Source organism: Haplochromis burtoni, unplaced genomic scaffold (genome assembly GCF_018398535.1).
Source record: "Haplochromis burtoni strain Fernald_Lab_line unplaced genomic scaffold, NCSU_Asbu1 Contig_54, whole genome shotgun sequence".
Lineage (NCBI taxonomy): Eukaryota > Metazoa > Chordata > Actinopteri > Cichliformes > Cichlidae > Haplochromis > Haplochromis burtoni.
The window spans coordinates 1,408,502-1,422,981 of record NW_024582415.1 but is presented as its reverse complement, the minus strand read 5'-3'; the positions used below and the strand labels follow the sequence as shown (position 1 = coordinate 1,422,981).

Sequence of the window (14,480 nt, the reverse complement as noted above, 5' to 3'; positions counted from 1 at the left end):
TGTGAACCTGACTGCTAACACAATAGTTGTATAAACAGTATACCCAGAGGGAAAGACTTTAGCTGTGTCATCTATCTAAAAAAGCAAACAAACAGAAAATCGGATTTAACACACAAAAAACAAACCCAAACCACCATAAACCAGGCAAAAACAAAACAAAAAGGAAATTAAACCAAGAAGAAGAGATTAACTTATCTAAAGAGGATGTTACCTTCTGACCTTTGAAAATCTTTCTTCCACCTCACTGTTGAAATCTTTAGCTGTAAGAACCTGGCTGGTACACAAGACATTTGGACAATCTCAGGTCAGGCACCTGTCTAAACTTCCACAACCAGGGCCTGTTTGTTTTACAGCAGTGAAGGCAACAGTGCAGACCCTTGACTGGGGACAGTTTACAGTACTGACACTCCTGCTGTCATGAACACCGCATTTAACACAGCGAGTGCAGATAAGAAGAACCTGATAGCGAGATGGAGAACTGATTAACACAGGCCTGACTATTTTTTTAAAGACCATGGAAAGTTACACCACCAAGGGAAGTTGAGGTGCATTTAACCGATAAATAACTCATAGTAAATTTATACTTAAAGACCACTTGACTGATGTTTTTTTTTTAAATCCAGCTTTAAACTGGCTTTGCATTACAGAGAAACTTTTTAAATCAATTTAGTCATTGCAAAAGAAATGTGGTGCTTAACTTTCAAGAAGAAACTTAATGATGAGGAGAGTGAGGTGTGGCAGATTCTTACCTCTGACCTGTCCAGCTGCTTCTAAATAGATGCAGATAGCCCAATAATAATTATCTAGTTAAACCATCCTACTTCCCTTGTTACATTCTGGCCAACCTTGGCCACAATCTGATGCTTAATGTCAAATTTCAGCCACTTTATTATAGAAAACATCTGCACGTGTGCTGAGCTCGACATCCAGCCGGGCCTTGAGCCACTTTTACAGCAAACAAATGCTTTTGTATCTGACCAGCACCGCTGGTGAGAGCATGGCACAGGGCAAAGCATTGTATAAGCTGGCTGTGACACTTTTGACCTGTTAAGCTACCGCCAAACTGCGGGGAACAATGCGGGAGGAGAAAGGAAAATACAGACACAATGCGTTTCTAAGGTGACTAAACTCAAACCTGGAGAGAGGCTGCAAGCCCGACGGAGTCCAGCGGGAAAAATACGTATTGTTCCTGTGGTGGGATACAGACGTGTAAGGTTCTGGGCAAATGAAAGCTAATTCACATTTAACTCATTTAAAAAACTTAAATGAACTGGCTAAATAAAATATTACATGAAAATGCCGGCTGTTTAAATTTGATACATTTTATACTGATGAAAAAAACAAAACCAAACTAGTTTAACCATTTTTATTTTATGAATGAGAAATGGATGGATTTAGATTATAGTGCTATGTGGTAATTTTGTTTGCTCTGCCACAGATTTGTGAATTTTCCAGGTTAAAAGTAAAAATAACAAACACTGAGCCGTTTGTTGTTGTTGTTGTTGTTGTTGTTGTTTCTGTTGGACGTGATGATAAATTAAAGGTTACTGTGGGTTATCTTGAGAGCTTAACCTTTTATGTCTATCATTTGGACTCTATGACAGCCCGATGGAGCATCTGGCGCACTGTCCCGGGCTCGCACTCGAGGTGCGAGCGCATATGGAAGTGGCAGGTGGCAAGAACGTGCGTGCTCTCGCGCCGTTCGGCCCACTTAGCGCCAGAGCAGCTCCTCATTAAACGGTGTGGCCCGCGGATACAGGGCCTTTACCCGCAAAACACGGCCAATGATTGCCCACCAGAGGAGCTGTTACAAGTTTATGACAACGCATTAAATCCAATCAGTAAAATCTGCAGTTTGCGGAGTGTTTATTAGTATATGTTGTCAAAATTTGCTGGTGTTTGAATTCACTTCCAAACATCTAAAACAACTTATTAGGCCTACAATTTAGCAATAAATAAATATATAAATAATAATAATTGAATTTCGATAGGGTCTCAGTTCTCGTTTTGGCATGTTTTCAGGATTTGTAATTTATGATTTACTTACAATACATTTTCGTGTGCTTTAAAGGTGCCAAACTGCACGATCCTACCTGTTTCCTAATGTAACTATAGCCGATAATCATCATTAGCCTTTATATTTAAAATTATGCTTTCTTCAGCGACATAACAAGCTGAATAAAAGCCTGCATCTGTAAACCATGTGATTAAGTGTGCAAACTGACACCACCCTAAAGAAATAAAGGTGAAGTAGTTTGTCCTTGTCTAAGTTAGGACATCAACTGATAACACGCAGCCACCTCCACCTTTATAACATTACCGCGTTGTTCTTTTCTTTTTCTTTCTTTGTCTGTTTGTTTCCATTAGAAACCAGGACGCGAAGGGAATCCCTGAATAGGAGCGAGTCTATAGGCCGCTTAATTAAAAACAGGGGGGAAATGGACCTAACTGCCAATAGCACAGCAGAGGACTTTGCTTCCCGCTCCGGCGTCCGCCCAGTGAGAGTATATAGGAGAGGAGACAACAGGTGCACCAGGCATGACCGGTCAGTGTCCTCACTTGGGCTGAGATAGGGAGGACTGAGATAGTGGGGACTGGGGCATGCTTAAATGAAGGAAATGGAAGATGCGCCTGAAACGCTGGAGTGAAGATTCACGCAGATGGGTAAGTAAGTTATAACATAGTTGCGGGCAATTAAAATAGCCTCAGTAGAGCAGTCAAGACATGTTATATGTTACTTAGGATCGGTTGCTGTTGCTGTTGCTGCTACCAGGCAACTCAAACACTAAACACAGGGACTCTTCCTATTTGGGTTCTTCTAACCACAGCATGTGCTACGTATAGTGGTGTAGAAAAAACAAACAAAAACCCAAAACACACAGTCACTTATATTAATAGCAGCATACTTGAAATAGTCCACACCTTGGTGAATAACTCTTTGAAAGCACAGACTAAGATGTTAGAAACTAGTTTCACGTGATGATGAGCTGAGCTTGTGGTGTTTTTGTTTTTATGATCAGGAGGAGGATGTTGCGAGATTTTACAGGAAAGCGGCACTTTCCCTTCAAGGTAAGAGGGGGAACTAAAGTGAAACTGGCATTAAAATAATCAGAAATGTTCCCGCTTCATTTGTTGGGTGCCTCCTTCCTCTTTCTGCTGATCTTGCAGTGTCAGTGCGGCAGTGTACTGCTGCTGGCTGTGCTATTTGACTGACAGCTGTCAGCTGCACTCCTCACTGCTACTGTCAACTCACCTGAAACATGTTTGCCGACACTGCCACGTAACCCGCTTCTTATTATATTATAGTATATAATAAGAAGTCAGCCGAGAGTAAAGCTGGGAGACAATTCTACATTTTGCATACTGATAAATGAGCAGCTGGACGTCGGTACAGCGCAGTCAAATCCACGCATTTGCATTTACATGGACAGATGTGTTGTGACTGGTTGGGTGGCAGTGTAATGTTAGCTGACGTTTCTTCAGCCAGCTCACACTGCTCTGCTACTTTAACAGTTACATTTCACTGTGGGTCACACTAATGGCTCAAAAGCCATTCAATATGACTTTTAAATGTTTGCAAACTCTGCAAAGAAAATATAATTTTTTTTATTATAAGGACAGAAGGTGAAGTTGAATTGTGGGTGGCTGGAAGGCAGTGTCTTGTTAGCTGGTAGTTTCTTCCTGTGCCAGCTCACCTGCTGCTGCCCTCCAACTGTCCATTTAATCCACACCAACAGTGATGTCTGTAGTCACCCTTCACTGCTATCAGTACTAAGATGCGATTCATTGATTCTATTGTCTATTTTATATTATTTTTTCATAGCCATAAATATTCAGAAAAATCAACTACAGCACCATATTTAAGGAGATGGCCTTAATATCAATGCATTAACATTAGCAGGTAATTTGTAATGTGATTTAATTATTCAGTTAAGAAAGACACTCGATACCCACAACACAGGACATCTAAATGAAAAATCTTAAAGTCATTAGTTAAAACAAATACTTATGAGAGCTTTTTATTGTTTGATAGATGCTGCACAGTTTGCTGGGCTCAAATCAGTCAAATCAGGCTCAATTAATTTGCTTCCTCTTAAAAAAGATTTTAATGTAAACACTGGAGAGATGAAAAGAAGGAAAGCTGAACATTTCAAAATGCCAACAACTGAAAAGCTAAATAACCACTGCAGCTGCAGCAGTGGTCATTTTAAGAAATGCTCATCACTGACCACAGGATAAACACCCCCACATACACTCATTTACACACACGCACACACACTCTGACTTGCATTGCATCACGGTGATTGCCTGATATTTTCATCTTGCATCTTTCTGGAATGACAACCCTCTCCAAGCAACACTCACTGTCAACAGTTCAGTCCTTCCTGGCTTCCACAGCTCAGGAAACACAGACATAAAGCAGTGCTATGTCCAGTACCGATCACTAGGGGCCATCATAGCTCCACTCGTTTCTTTAGGATGATTTCCCGCACCATCGCTGTGACCTCTTCTCTGATGCTTTCCATGGGCTCGTCTGTTCGCCAGAATCGAACCACCTTCCCTTCTGGGTTCACCAGAAACTTCCAGAAGTTCCACTTTGGAATTTTCTTCACAGAATCTGAAAAACAAACAAGATGTCGCAGAACAGTCGTTAATGCTACATTTCTTTCTTTCTTTCTTTCTTTTTAATTTATCTTATTTTTAAGCAATCTTTAAAGTTGTTTGCCCAAGATGGGCAGCAACAAGTAATTCAGTTTCCATATAGTGAAACAAACTATTACACACTGAAGACAAAAAATGTTCCTCAAAGGTAAAACCAGGATAAAACAGAGACAGACACATCAGGGTCTAAAATATGCTTAAAAACACTGACAGTTAGGTAGACTACAGGATGCTAAAATAAGATGCTAAAATACCAAAAGCCTTAACTTAATAACTTAATAGCAGAGTACCACAACAACAGAAAAAAAGAACCCCAATAACTCCTTTTAGCTACTTCCTAACAGAAGTGGACACTATCAAATCAAAATAATACATGCATAAAAAATTATATTAAATAAATAAAATAAGAATAAAAGAAAATACCTACACAAGCCTATAGTATCATTTCAATATTATATAATTTGATAGTGCAGTGAAAAATGTATGTGTTGTAACTGAAAATCAAGTGAAAACCTAATACTAAAAAACTCAAATGTGCATACTTATGTTCATATGCTGTAATAGCATTAATTCAAATGATAAATTCCCCTTGGCTACTGCTAATTATTATGGCTCACCACGACTGTTGTGTTACTGTATATTAATAATATTAACTGTAACTGTAAAAATACAGCTAATTAATAAAAACAGATTCTAATGCATGGAACAGAATGTCAGTTCTGCTGCTTTACAAACATAAATGAAGTTGCTACTTAGCAGATATGACACTGAATTGATAAAATTTTATACCATCTAGTCTTGTAATCACAGAATAGATCAGAACCATACTTTATATTCCAGTTACCTCTGGAGTTCATAGACTTGTTCTGCAGGTCTTCTTTCAGGTGCATCATGTTCATAAAAACTCATTAAATTACCCTGGGGTGATTGAAAAATACAAAACTTTACGTTCAGCTCCACATTTTACAACAGTAACAGATTATTTTCCTCTCAGATGAAGTAAAAGTAGGCTTTGCCTAATCTAGTTTGGTTTTAGACTATCAACACTTGTACCTGGAATACAGGTGAGACCAATTGTTAAGTATTTGAGGTTTGGTGACAGCTCCAAATTTGACTTCCTTCCATCATTAAATACATCCTGCACTTGGAGCAGGTATAAATATGTAATCAGCGTTTCTGTGATCTCACTCAGTGATCCCACAGTCATGATATTCGTTAAAAGTCTTTCTCCCAACCTGTGAGGAATTTGAAAGCAGGGTCAGCCTCTGATCCCATTATTTTGATCTTGCTGAAGAAAGGAAAGGTAACGCCGTAGGCTGACTTGGCGAAAGCCTCGATGTCCCGGCTGGTTCCGGTCTCCGTATCCCCGAACTGTCCGCAGGGAAAGGCCAGGACGTTGAAGTGAGAGGTGCCCAGCTCCCGGTGGAGCTCCTGTAGAGACTTGTAGTTCGCCTCCGTCTGCTGGCAGTAACTCGCCACGTTTACAACTAAGGACGCCTGTAAAGGAGGGGATTAGGAGCAGTGCACAGTTATTTTAAAAAGCTCTTAAAAATACGCACTCTGCAAATAAATCAAGTCCAAACTGACACGGGGAAAGTTAAACAGTTAAACAGATTTATTCTCAGTCTGAAACGACGGCTGATGATGTGGACATACTTTTCCTCGGTACTTCTCCAGAGAAACCGTCCTGCCCTTCGCGTCCTTCACCTCGAAAGAATAAAAATCCTTCGGTTTTCTGGGTTTCACCAGCTGGGTCTGCAGAAGAAATAAACACCCCACACCCACCGTCATGCTCAACAGCACAGTTAACTTTTTCGCTTTTGGGTTGGAGGACCTGGTAGGATAACCTCCCAAAGCCTCCATCTTGGAGGGGAAAGCGCAAACCGTAGCTTGAACTGGGGCTCTCCTTCCAGAAGTTCTGGGGCGGATCAGAGGAAATAGTCGCGTTAAGCTGGACGGAGAAACGGTGAAAGCGACTATACCGGAAACTCAGCAGCAAAATAAAACTAATAATAAGTGAACTTTACATGTAAATACTCGACTTTCAGCTACACTACAGAATCCTATATAGGCCGACTACAGGGTCAGCTGAAAATATTTTTAAAAAACCCCCAAAACAAAACAAAACAAAACAAAACAAAACAAAACAAAACAAAACAAAACAAAACAAAACAAAACAAAACAAAACAAACAATGCCTTATGTTTTAGTTTTGTTAGGTGTGTTCAATATAAAAAGCATAAGACGGAATTAATATTGAGACTGATGTCTATATCACTTGTTTTTAATGTTGGAAAACATTAAAAACAGACATCGGGAACTTATTATTATTATTATTATTATTATTATTATTATTATTATTATTATTATTATTATTATTATTATTATTATTATTATTATTATTATTATCATAATCATAACAATAATAAACATGCCTGAATGCTCAGTGCAGATTATTAGCACTAGAGGAACCTCAGCAAACACTTAACCATACAAACTTTCCAGTGGTTTCCTCAGTAATCACTGTAAAGCATTTAAATAACTACAGAATCTTCATCTGCTATGAAAGGTTTCAAAAAATCTTAAGAGGAAGTTAGGCTCTTAATAGATTAGTTTCTAATGATATAAAGTTACTGTTTAGTACATTTTGAATAACCTTATTTTGAGATGGTATTAAAAAAAACAATTGTTATTTGTCTGCTCAGGGACAATACGAGGCCCATGAAGTCACATACAAATGCTTCAGGAGGCGGATCATCCAGAGGCGCTGCAGAGAAAGCCCTGTTGCAAGTACCCCACTGGCCCCTGGGCGGCAGTGTGAGCCAAGCTTCGAGTTTGATACCATCTGTCAGAGGCTGGAGCTCGATTCTCCACCGAGAAAGCATGAACCGGGACAGGGAGTCCTACCAGGAAAAATCCAAGGTATTAAACAACACACAGAAGTTCAGTAATAATAATAATGCAATACTGATGCCAGGCATATTCACATAAGTTAGGTCATTAAAAGTGTGATTAAACTCAAAAATTACCCGAAGTCAGGTTTTAAACGACTGATTTTTAGAAGAGGGGGAAAACGACTGATTCAGGATTTAAAGCATAATGTGTATGTCATAAAAATGCAACAATGTTTGTGTAATTTGGATAAATATTTTAGTTTAAAAAACTCCAACCAACTTTATCCTGCCACATGAAGACCCTAGTCACCACTGGGGACTGTACCCAAGCTGTTGGTGTTGCACTTGAACAGCATATTTATGATTCAGCTGGGTAACACTGTTCTTATATGACACTGCTGATTTTAAAATGCACGGGCATGCACTCCCCTAGGCCCATATCTAGAAACAACATTCATTCTTTTTAATCTTCACCAGGTGTATCATCATACTGACACAGTACATTTTTACCTGAGAGCTGTTGGACGTTTTCTATGATGTCATTTGATTTCACCAGAGGCAGCACTGGTGGGAGGCTCGTCTCACTCTGAGTCTGTTAAGTTGGTGAACACAGAGTGCACGATCGCTGCAAAGACACGGCCTGCTGCAGAAAATGCCCCACAAGAGGTTTGTTTAAGGAAGCTGCACTTCCTCGTTTGTGTCTGTGTGTGGTTGTGATGCAATAGTTTGAGGGGGATGCTAAACTGACTTCTGCAAGTCATCGTCTCATACACGAACATAGAAGTTTTCATTTAAAAGTGAAAAAAGTCAGAAAGTTTTGTATGTGTGTGGTTTCCAAAAGTTGCTCGAAGTGAAATAAAATAAAAGAACACAATCAGTTTGATATAAGAATAATAAAATGTTATTATCCTATCAGAGATGGTGGTGTGGTGGCTAGCTCATCTGCCTCACAGGATGAAGGTCCTGGGTTTATGTAGAGTCTGGGGCCTTTCTGTGTGAAGTCCAAAGACATGCAGTGGGTGATTGGTTATTCTGAATTGATTTTAACTGTGAATACTTTTTCTTGTCTTGTGTTATGGCCCTGCAACAGATCGATGTATAAAGCATACAAAAAAGTAAATCTGCATATATTGCTAATGCTAACTTTCAATGATATGCTAATTTTAGATATTTTTGAAACCTGAATAGTAATAATTCTTTTCCCTTTTTTGTTTTTGTTTTACAGCGATGGGTATGGAGACCTGCAGTTCAAGAACCTGAAAATCTCAATCGCTCAGGTAGATCATGTTTCTACACAGCAAAATCTCCAGTGTTAATTTAACACTGGAGATTTTGCTGTGTATGAATAATTGTGTGAATGATCTCTGGACTGATACTACATGATGTCATACTGGGGAACCCAAATACATACTTTGATCACGCTGCAGTTTTTTTTTTCGCTTTGTTTTTTGAATGCTGGATGATGTAATTATAGGTTTACTTTATCAGACTGCACACCAGTTTTTGAAGTCTGGAGAAATTTGGAAGCGTACAAAGACAACAAAGATGACATCTGGAATAGCAATAAGGAAGAAAAGTTTGAAAGAAATCACGTGTTAAATTCTCTTGACACTTTATTCACATTTAGGTACTTTAGCTGTCATCACTAGTTTCAACACGTTCTAGTTTAATGCAACGAGTGCTTAATGCACATCAATGTGGATGCTTGCTGCAACTATTGATTCATGTCAAAAACACGACACAACAAAGAAAGTGTTTGAAAATTAATGGATTAACAGCAGATGTACAATGTATGTTTTGTAACAATATCTTTTAAATTATATTTTATCATTGAAGGTTATGATGAAAGAAAATATGATCTTCAGCCATTTGCCACTCTGAGCAAAGCCACTCTGAGCCTGCACGGGAAGTCAGTGGTTAAGTTGGGTGCACCATCACTGCTGAATGATTACTGTAAGAGAAAATGAAGCCCTAAATGACTTTTACAAATACTGTTTTTTTGCTTCTGTACACCACCACAGTAGATGTTTCTTTCCAAGCACCTTAGACTACAATGACCTGGGTGACTGAGAACCTTCACAGACACCACAGTAGACTGTAAAACAATCCAAATGTGGCTGAAATGTAGTTTTCAGCTTAAATTCATTGGGGTTAATAATGCTTTGCATTAGCTGTTTAGGAATTATAGTCACTGTTATAAATAATCTAATTTTTAAAGGGTCAGAAGTAATTGAACAAACTAATAATCCTTTGCATTGCATTAATTCTGCCTGAAGTCTAGAATGCATGGACATGATTAAAGGTGGTGCTTCCTCCCTTGAGATGCTCTGCTGGGCCTTTACTTCACCACTGTTGGTTGGTGCTTATTTGTGGGCTTATTTGCATTTAAAACTGATAAGCATGCTGTTCTGGATTAGGATCAGGTGACACTTCTTCTTCTATCAGTATTGGGCCATTAAGAAGTTGTACATCTACGTGCTATAACATTTCCATCATGTTTGACGAATGATGGTGGTTGTGTTGGGGTGTGCTGGTGAAATTTCATTATTTTAAATAGCATAGCCATATGGGCAACAAAAATACAACCTGGAACATCTGCTACTTGTTTTTTTTTCTGAAAAATACTTACTGAAAACACTTTGGTGGATATAACAGATTTAACAAAAAAAAAAAAGTTTATAATTAAGGCTCATCCTGTTCATCAATAATTTATGCCTACGATATAGTCCTCTGTAGTCCTTTGTTTTTGCAACTTTGTCATTTCAGACACTAACCTTCTCGACTGCAGCTGTAGTGGCATGGTTGCATTAGGACTCGGCTCTTCAGTTTACATTTGGAATTCAGAAACTCGTGGTCTGGTTGGACATCTGGACCTGAGTCCACAATCAGGATGCCGATATCGTCAGTCAGTCTCGTCTCTGTGCTGGAGCACAGATGGAAGAGCCCTCAGTATCGCGACTAGACGAGGGGAGATACAGGTAAATGAGCTCATAGAGGTTGGAAACTTATTCAAACCAAATGTGGTATGGGGGGGCTCTGTGAGAAGGGAAGTGTCATATTTACTGAATCAGCAGGATGACTGTTTGTGGTGTCTTTGTCTCTCTTTGACTCTTTAGTTGTGGGATGTCGAACACAAGCAGAACATGAGGTTTCTGCTGTCACACCTGGCTGTGGTGAGAGCGCTTTCTTGGAAACAGCAGTTACTTAGCAGGTACCCATTTGGTTTGTTCTGGTATTTAAAGAAGGTGCTGCTTAATAATGAAATGGAAAAGATTGACCAATTTGGAAATTATGCTAAATAAATGAATGAATAAATAGGATAGATAGGCTTAGGATAAGAGCTAAAGGCATACAGCTTTATCTCTTTAATAGAAGAAATGTAGATGAATTAGTCACGGACAGGGTAGGAGACACTTAATCAATAAAAGTGTCCATAAAAGCAGTGTTTTTTCTGACAGTGGATCTGTTCTTGGACATATCTGTCACCTTGACCCACGGGCTTTCACACCTCTGGTAGGTGCAACCACCCAGAGGGAGGGGGTCTGCAGTCTGCAGTGGTCACCAGGAGGCAAATGGCTGGCCAGCGGCTCCACAGAAGGCCTTCTCCATATCTGGGATGATGACATCATGGGAAAAAAAATGTCAAGTCAGCCAATAATGACAGTGAAGCAGCCCAGTGCTGTGAAGGTCTGTGTACTTGGATTTGGAGGCTAAAAGTCAACTGTTTGGCATTTTTAAAGGCTGACACAGCCAGAGTTACAGAGTTTGAGCAGACGTCAAAGCAGTTAAATGTGAATAAGAGGCTAATGGTTTTAATGTGTAAGGATTTTGGGTTAGTAAACAGAGATTTAAAAATGCTGTTAATGTATCCACCTTTGTGTGTGTTATTTTGTAAGGCAATGAGGTGGTGCCCATGGCAGGGGAACATTATTGCTACAGGAGGGGGATGGAAAGATGGTGAGCTGAGAATCTGGGACACACAATCAGCATCTTGTGTTACTTCTGTGCAAACAAATTCACAGGTGCTTGAGAATTACAGTATTGTGGATATTTTTGTTTTGCTGTATTTAAAAATGCTGGATAAACTATTACTATTTATCCTCATTTGCAGATCTGTTCTCTACAATGGGCTGAAAAGAAGAGATATCTGGTTACAGGTCATGGCCTACCTCATCACAAAGTCACATCTTGGGTGTGGGAGTTTCACTCTCTCAGCCCCATTTACCAGTTCACAGGTTAGAAAACCAAAAAACACACAAGGCTGTTCTACATTACTATAACCTTTTTATTAATAAAGTAAATAATTCTGTTTAATGCAACGTTAAATTGTATCAGCACTGATGTCTGATACTATCTCAACTTAGTCTCAACACATTGACAACACACTCATAGGAACAAATGTTGTTGCGTCAAGAACACAGTGAGTAATATTCTCACAGAAGCACTTGTTGTCAGTGCAGCAGCTCTGTCACCTACCACTAATGTCTTTAATGGCCATCGTGTGCTGAGTGATTCGTGTTCTGGGCTTCCCTCTAGTGAATATGAAACTAAGGTTGCTAGTTTTAATATGAGCTGTCTCACTGTCCTGTAGTATTGTGAGCTGGTGTTAGAAAACCTTACGGCTTAAGGGGGGAAAAAATGAGAAATAAACCGCTAACAGAAATGCTAAATTCCTGTTTTTTCTGGTCAGGGGGGCTCAAACCAAGCACTGAATGCAAAAGACACTTTTACTGAAAACCCACTAATATGTAATATTGAATAATTTTACTTAATAAAAAAATGATCAAGTAATTTTCAAAATTTACTTTTTTTAATTTAAGTTTTTTTGTACTTTTATATTTTAAATGAAAACTTGACGGTCATTCTGCGCTATTTTTCAGAAGTATAATTACTGATATCAACCCTTGTGGTAAAGTCCTATTCCCATAGGAATACTGGTTATGATAAGATAGGGAAATTGACTTGTTTTCATAATGGAAAAAAACAAACAAAAACAAAATAGTGTAGCTCCCATTGAGTTGCACCAATGCAGGCCGTTATTCTGTAGGCAGATTTTTAGTCACCATTTTCTTGGTTAACCACAGTCATAAAGTCCCCCTTCTCATTTTTGCCAATAAGGCTCTGATTGACTCAGTTGTACTGGCAAACAAGGAGAAGTTGTTACTGAATGAGATGCTTGTTTGAATCACAGACAAATATGTGCGAAGTGAGGTTTGGAACAGAGTGCTTATAGTGTTTAGTTTTTGGTATTATCTATTTTTTCCATTTAACTTCACGTTGCTTTTATTTCATTATCTCCTGAATCCAAGATGTCTGTCAACTTTTCTTTCTAATCCTGGTTTTTGATGTGCGATTCCATCAAAAAACATAAAAATGTAAAAAGGCATTATGATCAAGGTAGTACAATTCAATATTAATTCCCTGTTAATGTGGCATTTTCTTACTACTTATAGCAACAACAAGAACTGATTTTCAGTTCTTTTAAATAATAATTTTTTTTCCTTTTTCTTTTTTTAACCAGGTCACTCTGATCGAGTCCTTCACTTGGCCTTAAACCCTGACAATTCTCAGATCTTCTCCACCGGTGCGGACCAGCGCTTTCACATCTGGGATTTGTAGTAACCAGCGTCATGGAACCGTGACATTCATATTGTTAATAAAGTTCTTTAGCATCTGGTTAGAAATAGGTATACAATTGATTACCACATAAGTGCACATTGCTGCTTTCTTGGCAATTGTGTCATAGAGACCACACATTTCCCTCCCATGATGTCAACCACAATTCGAAGCCAGTTTACCACCAGCTCACACCTTTTGTCATGCATCGTGCATGCCGGTAGCACAGGTTTCCTGTTTTAATGGCTAGACGACATGAATCTTTTGTATAGTTATGATATGACAGATATGCCATACTGACTACTATCATATGAAAGGTAACAAAAGACAGACATGGGACCTGTTTTAGTGTACACATATATGAAATAGCTCAGCACCAACAGTTGAAATCTGCTGCTGCTGACTTAAGGCTCATCAGCATTTATTTGTTCTGTATGTGAGTTCACTTTGAGTTTGTTGTGTTTTTATTTATATTACATTTTGATATGTCTTCATTGTAAATTTTGACTTCCTGAAATTTTTTTAAATTATATTTTGCACAATGAAATCAAATTTAGGAACCTAATAGTAGAATACACTCTGTAGCCTAAGGTAGCTTTTATTCTTGCCCCAATGATATGAAACATCCCTACTACCTATTTTACCTTGAAATAGAGTGAAAGCTTTGTGGTTTGTTTTAAAAGTTATGTGTTTAGTAGTTAAATCACTTAGACTTAAGTTAAATGTAAAATGAAGCAGAATAGATTTCTGCTTGAAAAGACTTTGTGTGTGAGCATATGCGCTGCAAAATTTGACTTGCAAGAGTGTGACCAGAGAAGATTTAAGAGAACAGTTTGTGCAAAAGCACTGTGGTGAAGACTTCCTTTATAAAAACAGAGCAAGACCCCCCCCCCTCTACATGAGTTATTTCTTATAGGTTATATGTTCACAGTCACACTGAGATGTCGGAGCAAACGTGCAATGACTGAGGTTGGTTTATATAGTCCCTGTAACCTCAGATGTCTGCAAAGTCTAGCCTACGCTGTTCCACTTTTGACTAAGATAAGGGTCAAGGTGAATAATGTCAACACTCAACTGAAAGCAGCAACATGCCTCAAGTGCAGTCTGAAATGAAGCCCAGTCAGCAAAGAAACTGAAATTTTAAAAAAAGAACTGAGAAGAAATCTGCATAAGTTGTGTATTTCTGTGAGCTTACTGCTTTACAAATATGCTGGCCTTTAATGCAAGGTCAAAGTCATGATGGCTCCACTCAGCTGAAACTGGCGGCACAAAAAGGGTCAACATATTCTGCGTCCCTTATGTAAAATGT

At 38.7% G+C, this 14,480-nt stretch overlaps 2 protein-coding genes across 3 annotated transcripts; one reads left to right on the top strand and one right to left on the bottom strand.

Moving 5' to 3' along the window:
* The first annotated feature begins 2,303 nt into the window (after nucleotides 1-2,303).
* On the top strand, nucleotides 2,304-14,456 carry LOC102291714 (cell division cycle protein 20 homolog B). 2 transcript variants are annotated; one of them, XM_005924481.2, is made up of 12 exons: nucleotides 2,304-2,664; nucleotides 3,021-3,069; nucleotides 7,367-7,583; nucleotides 8,112-8,221; nucleotides 8,781-8,832; nucleotides 9,392-9,508; nucleotides 10,322-10,533; nucleotides 10,672-10,766; nucleotides 11,014-11,242; nucleotides 11,452-11,577; nucleotides 11,667-11,790; nucleotides 13,077-14,456. In XM_005924481.2, exons 2-12 carry the CDS (start codon nucleotides 3,028-3,030, stop codon nucleotides 13,172-13,174), a joined length of 1,422 nt encoding a protein of 473 aa, XP_005924543.1. In that variant the 5' UTR covers nucleotides 2,304-2,664; nucleotides 3,021-3,027; the 3' UTR covers nucleotides 13,175-14,456. The 2 variants fall into 2 exon arrangements, with proteins under 2 accessions (XP_005924543.1, XP_042076674.1); XM_042220740.1 differs by having other exon boundaries at nucleotides 2,304-3,069.
* Nucleotides 3,994-6,600, bottom strand: gpx8 (glutathione peroxidase 8 (putative)). The gene is made up of 3 exons (XM_005924480.3): nucleotides 6,319-6,600; nucleotides 5,898-6,159; nucleotides 3,994-4,618 (listed from the first exon to the last, which is right to left on the bottom strand). Exons 1-3 carry the CDS (start codon nucleotides 6,523-6,525, stop codon nucleotides 4,455-4,457), a joined length of 633 nt encoding a protein of 210 aa, XP_005924542.1. The 5' UTR covers nucleotides 6,526-6,600; the 3' UTR covers nucleotides 3,994-4,454.
* Nucleotides 14,457-14,480: the final 24 nt, after the last annotated feature.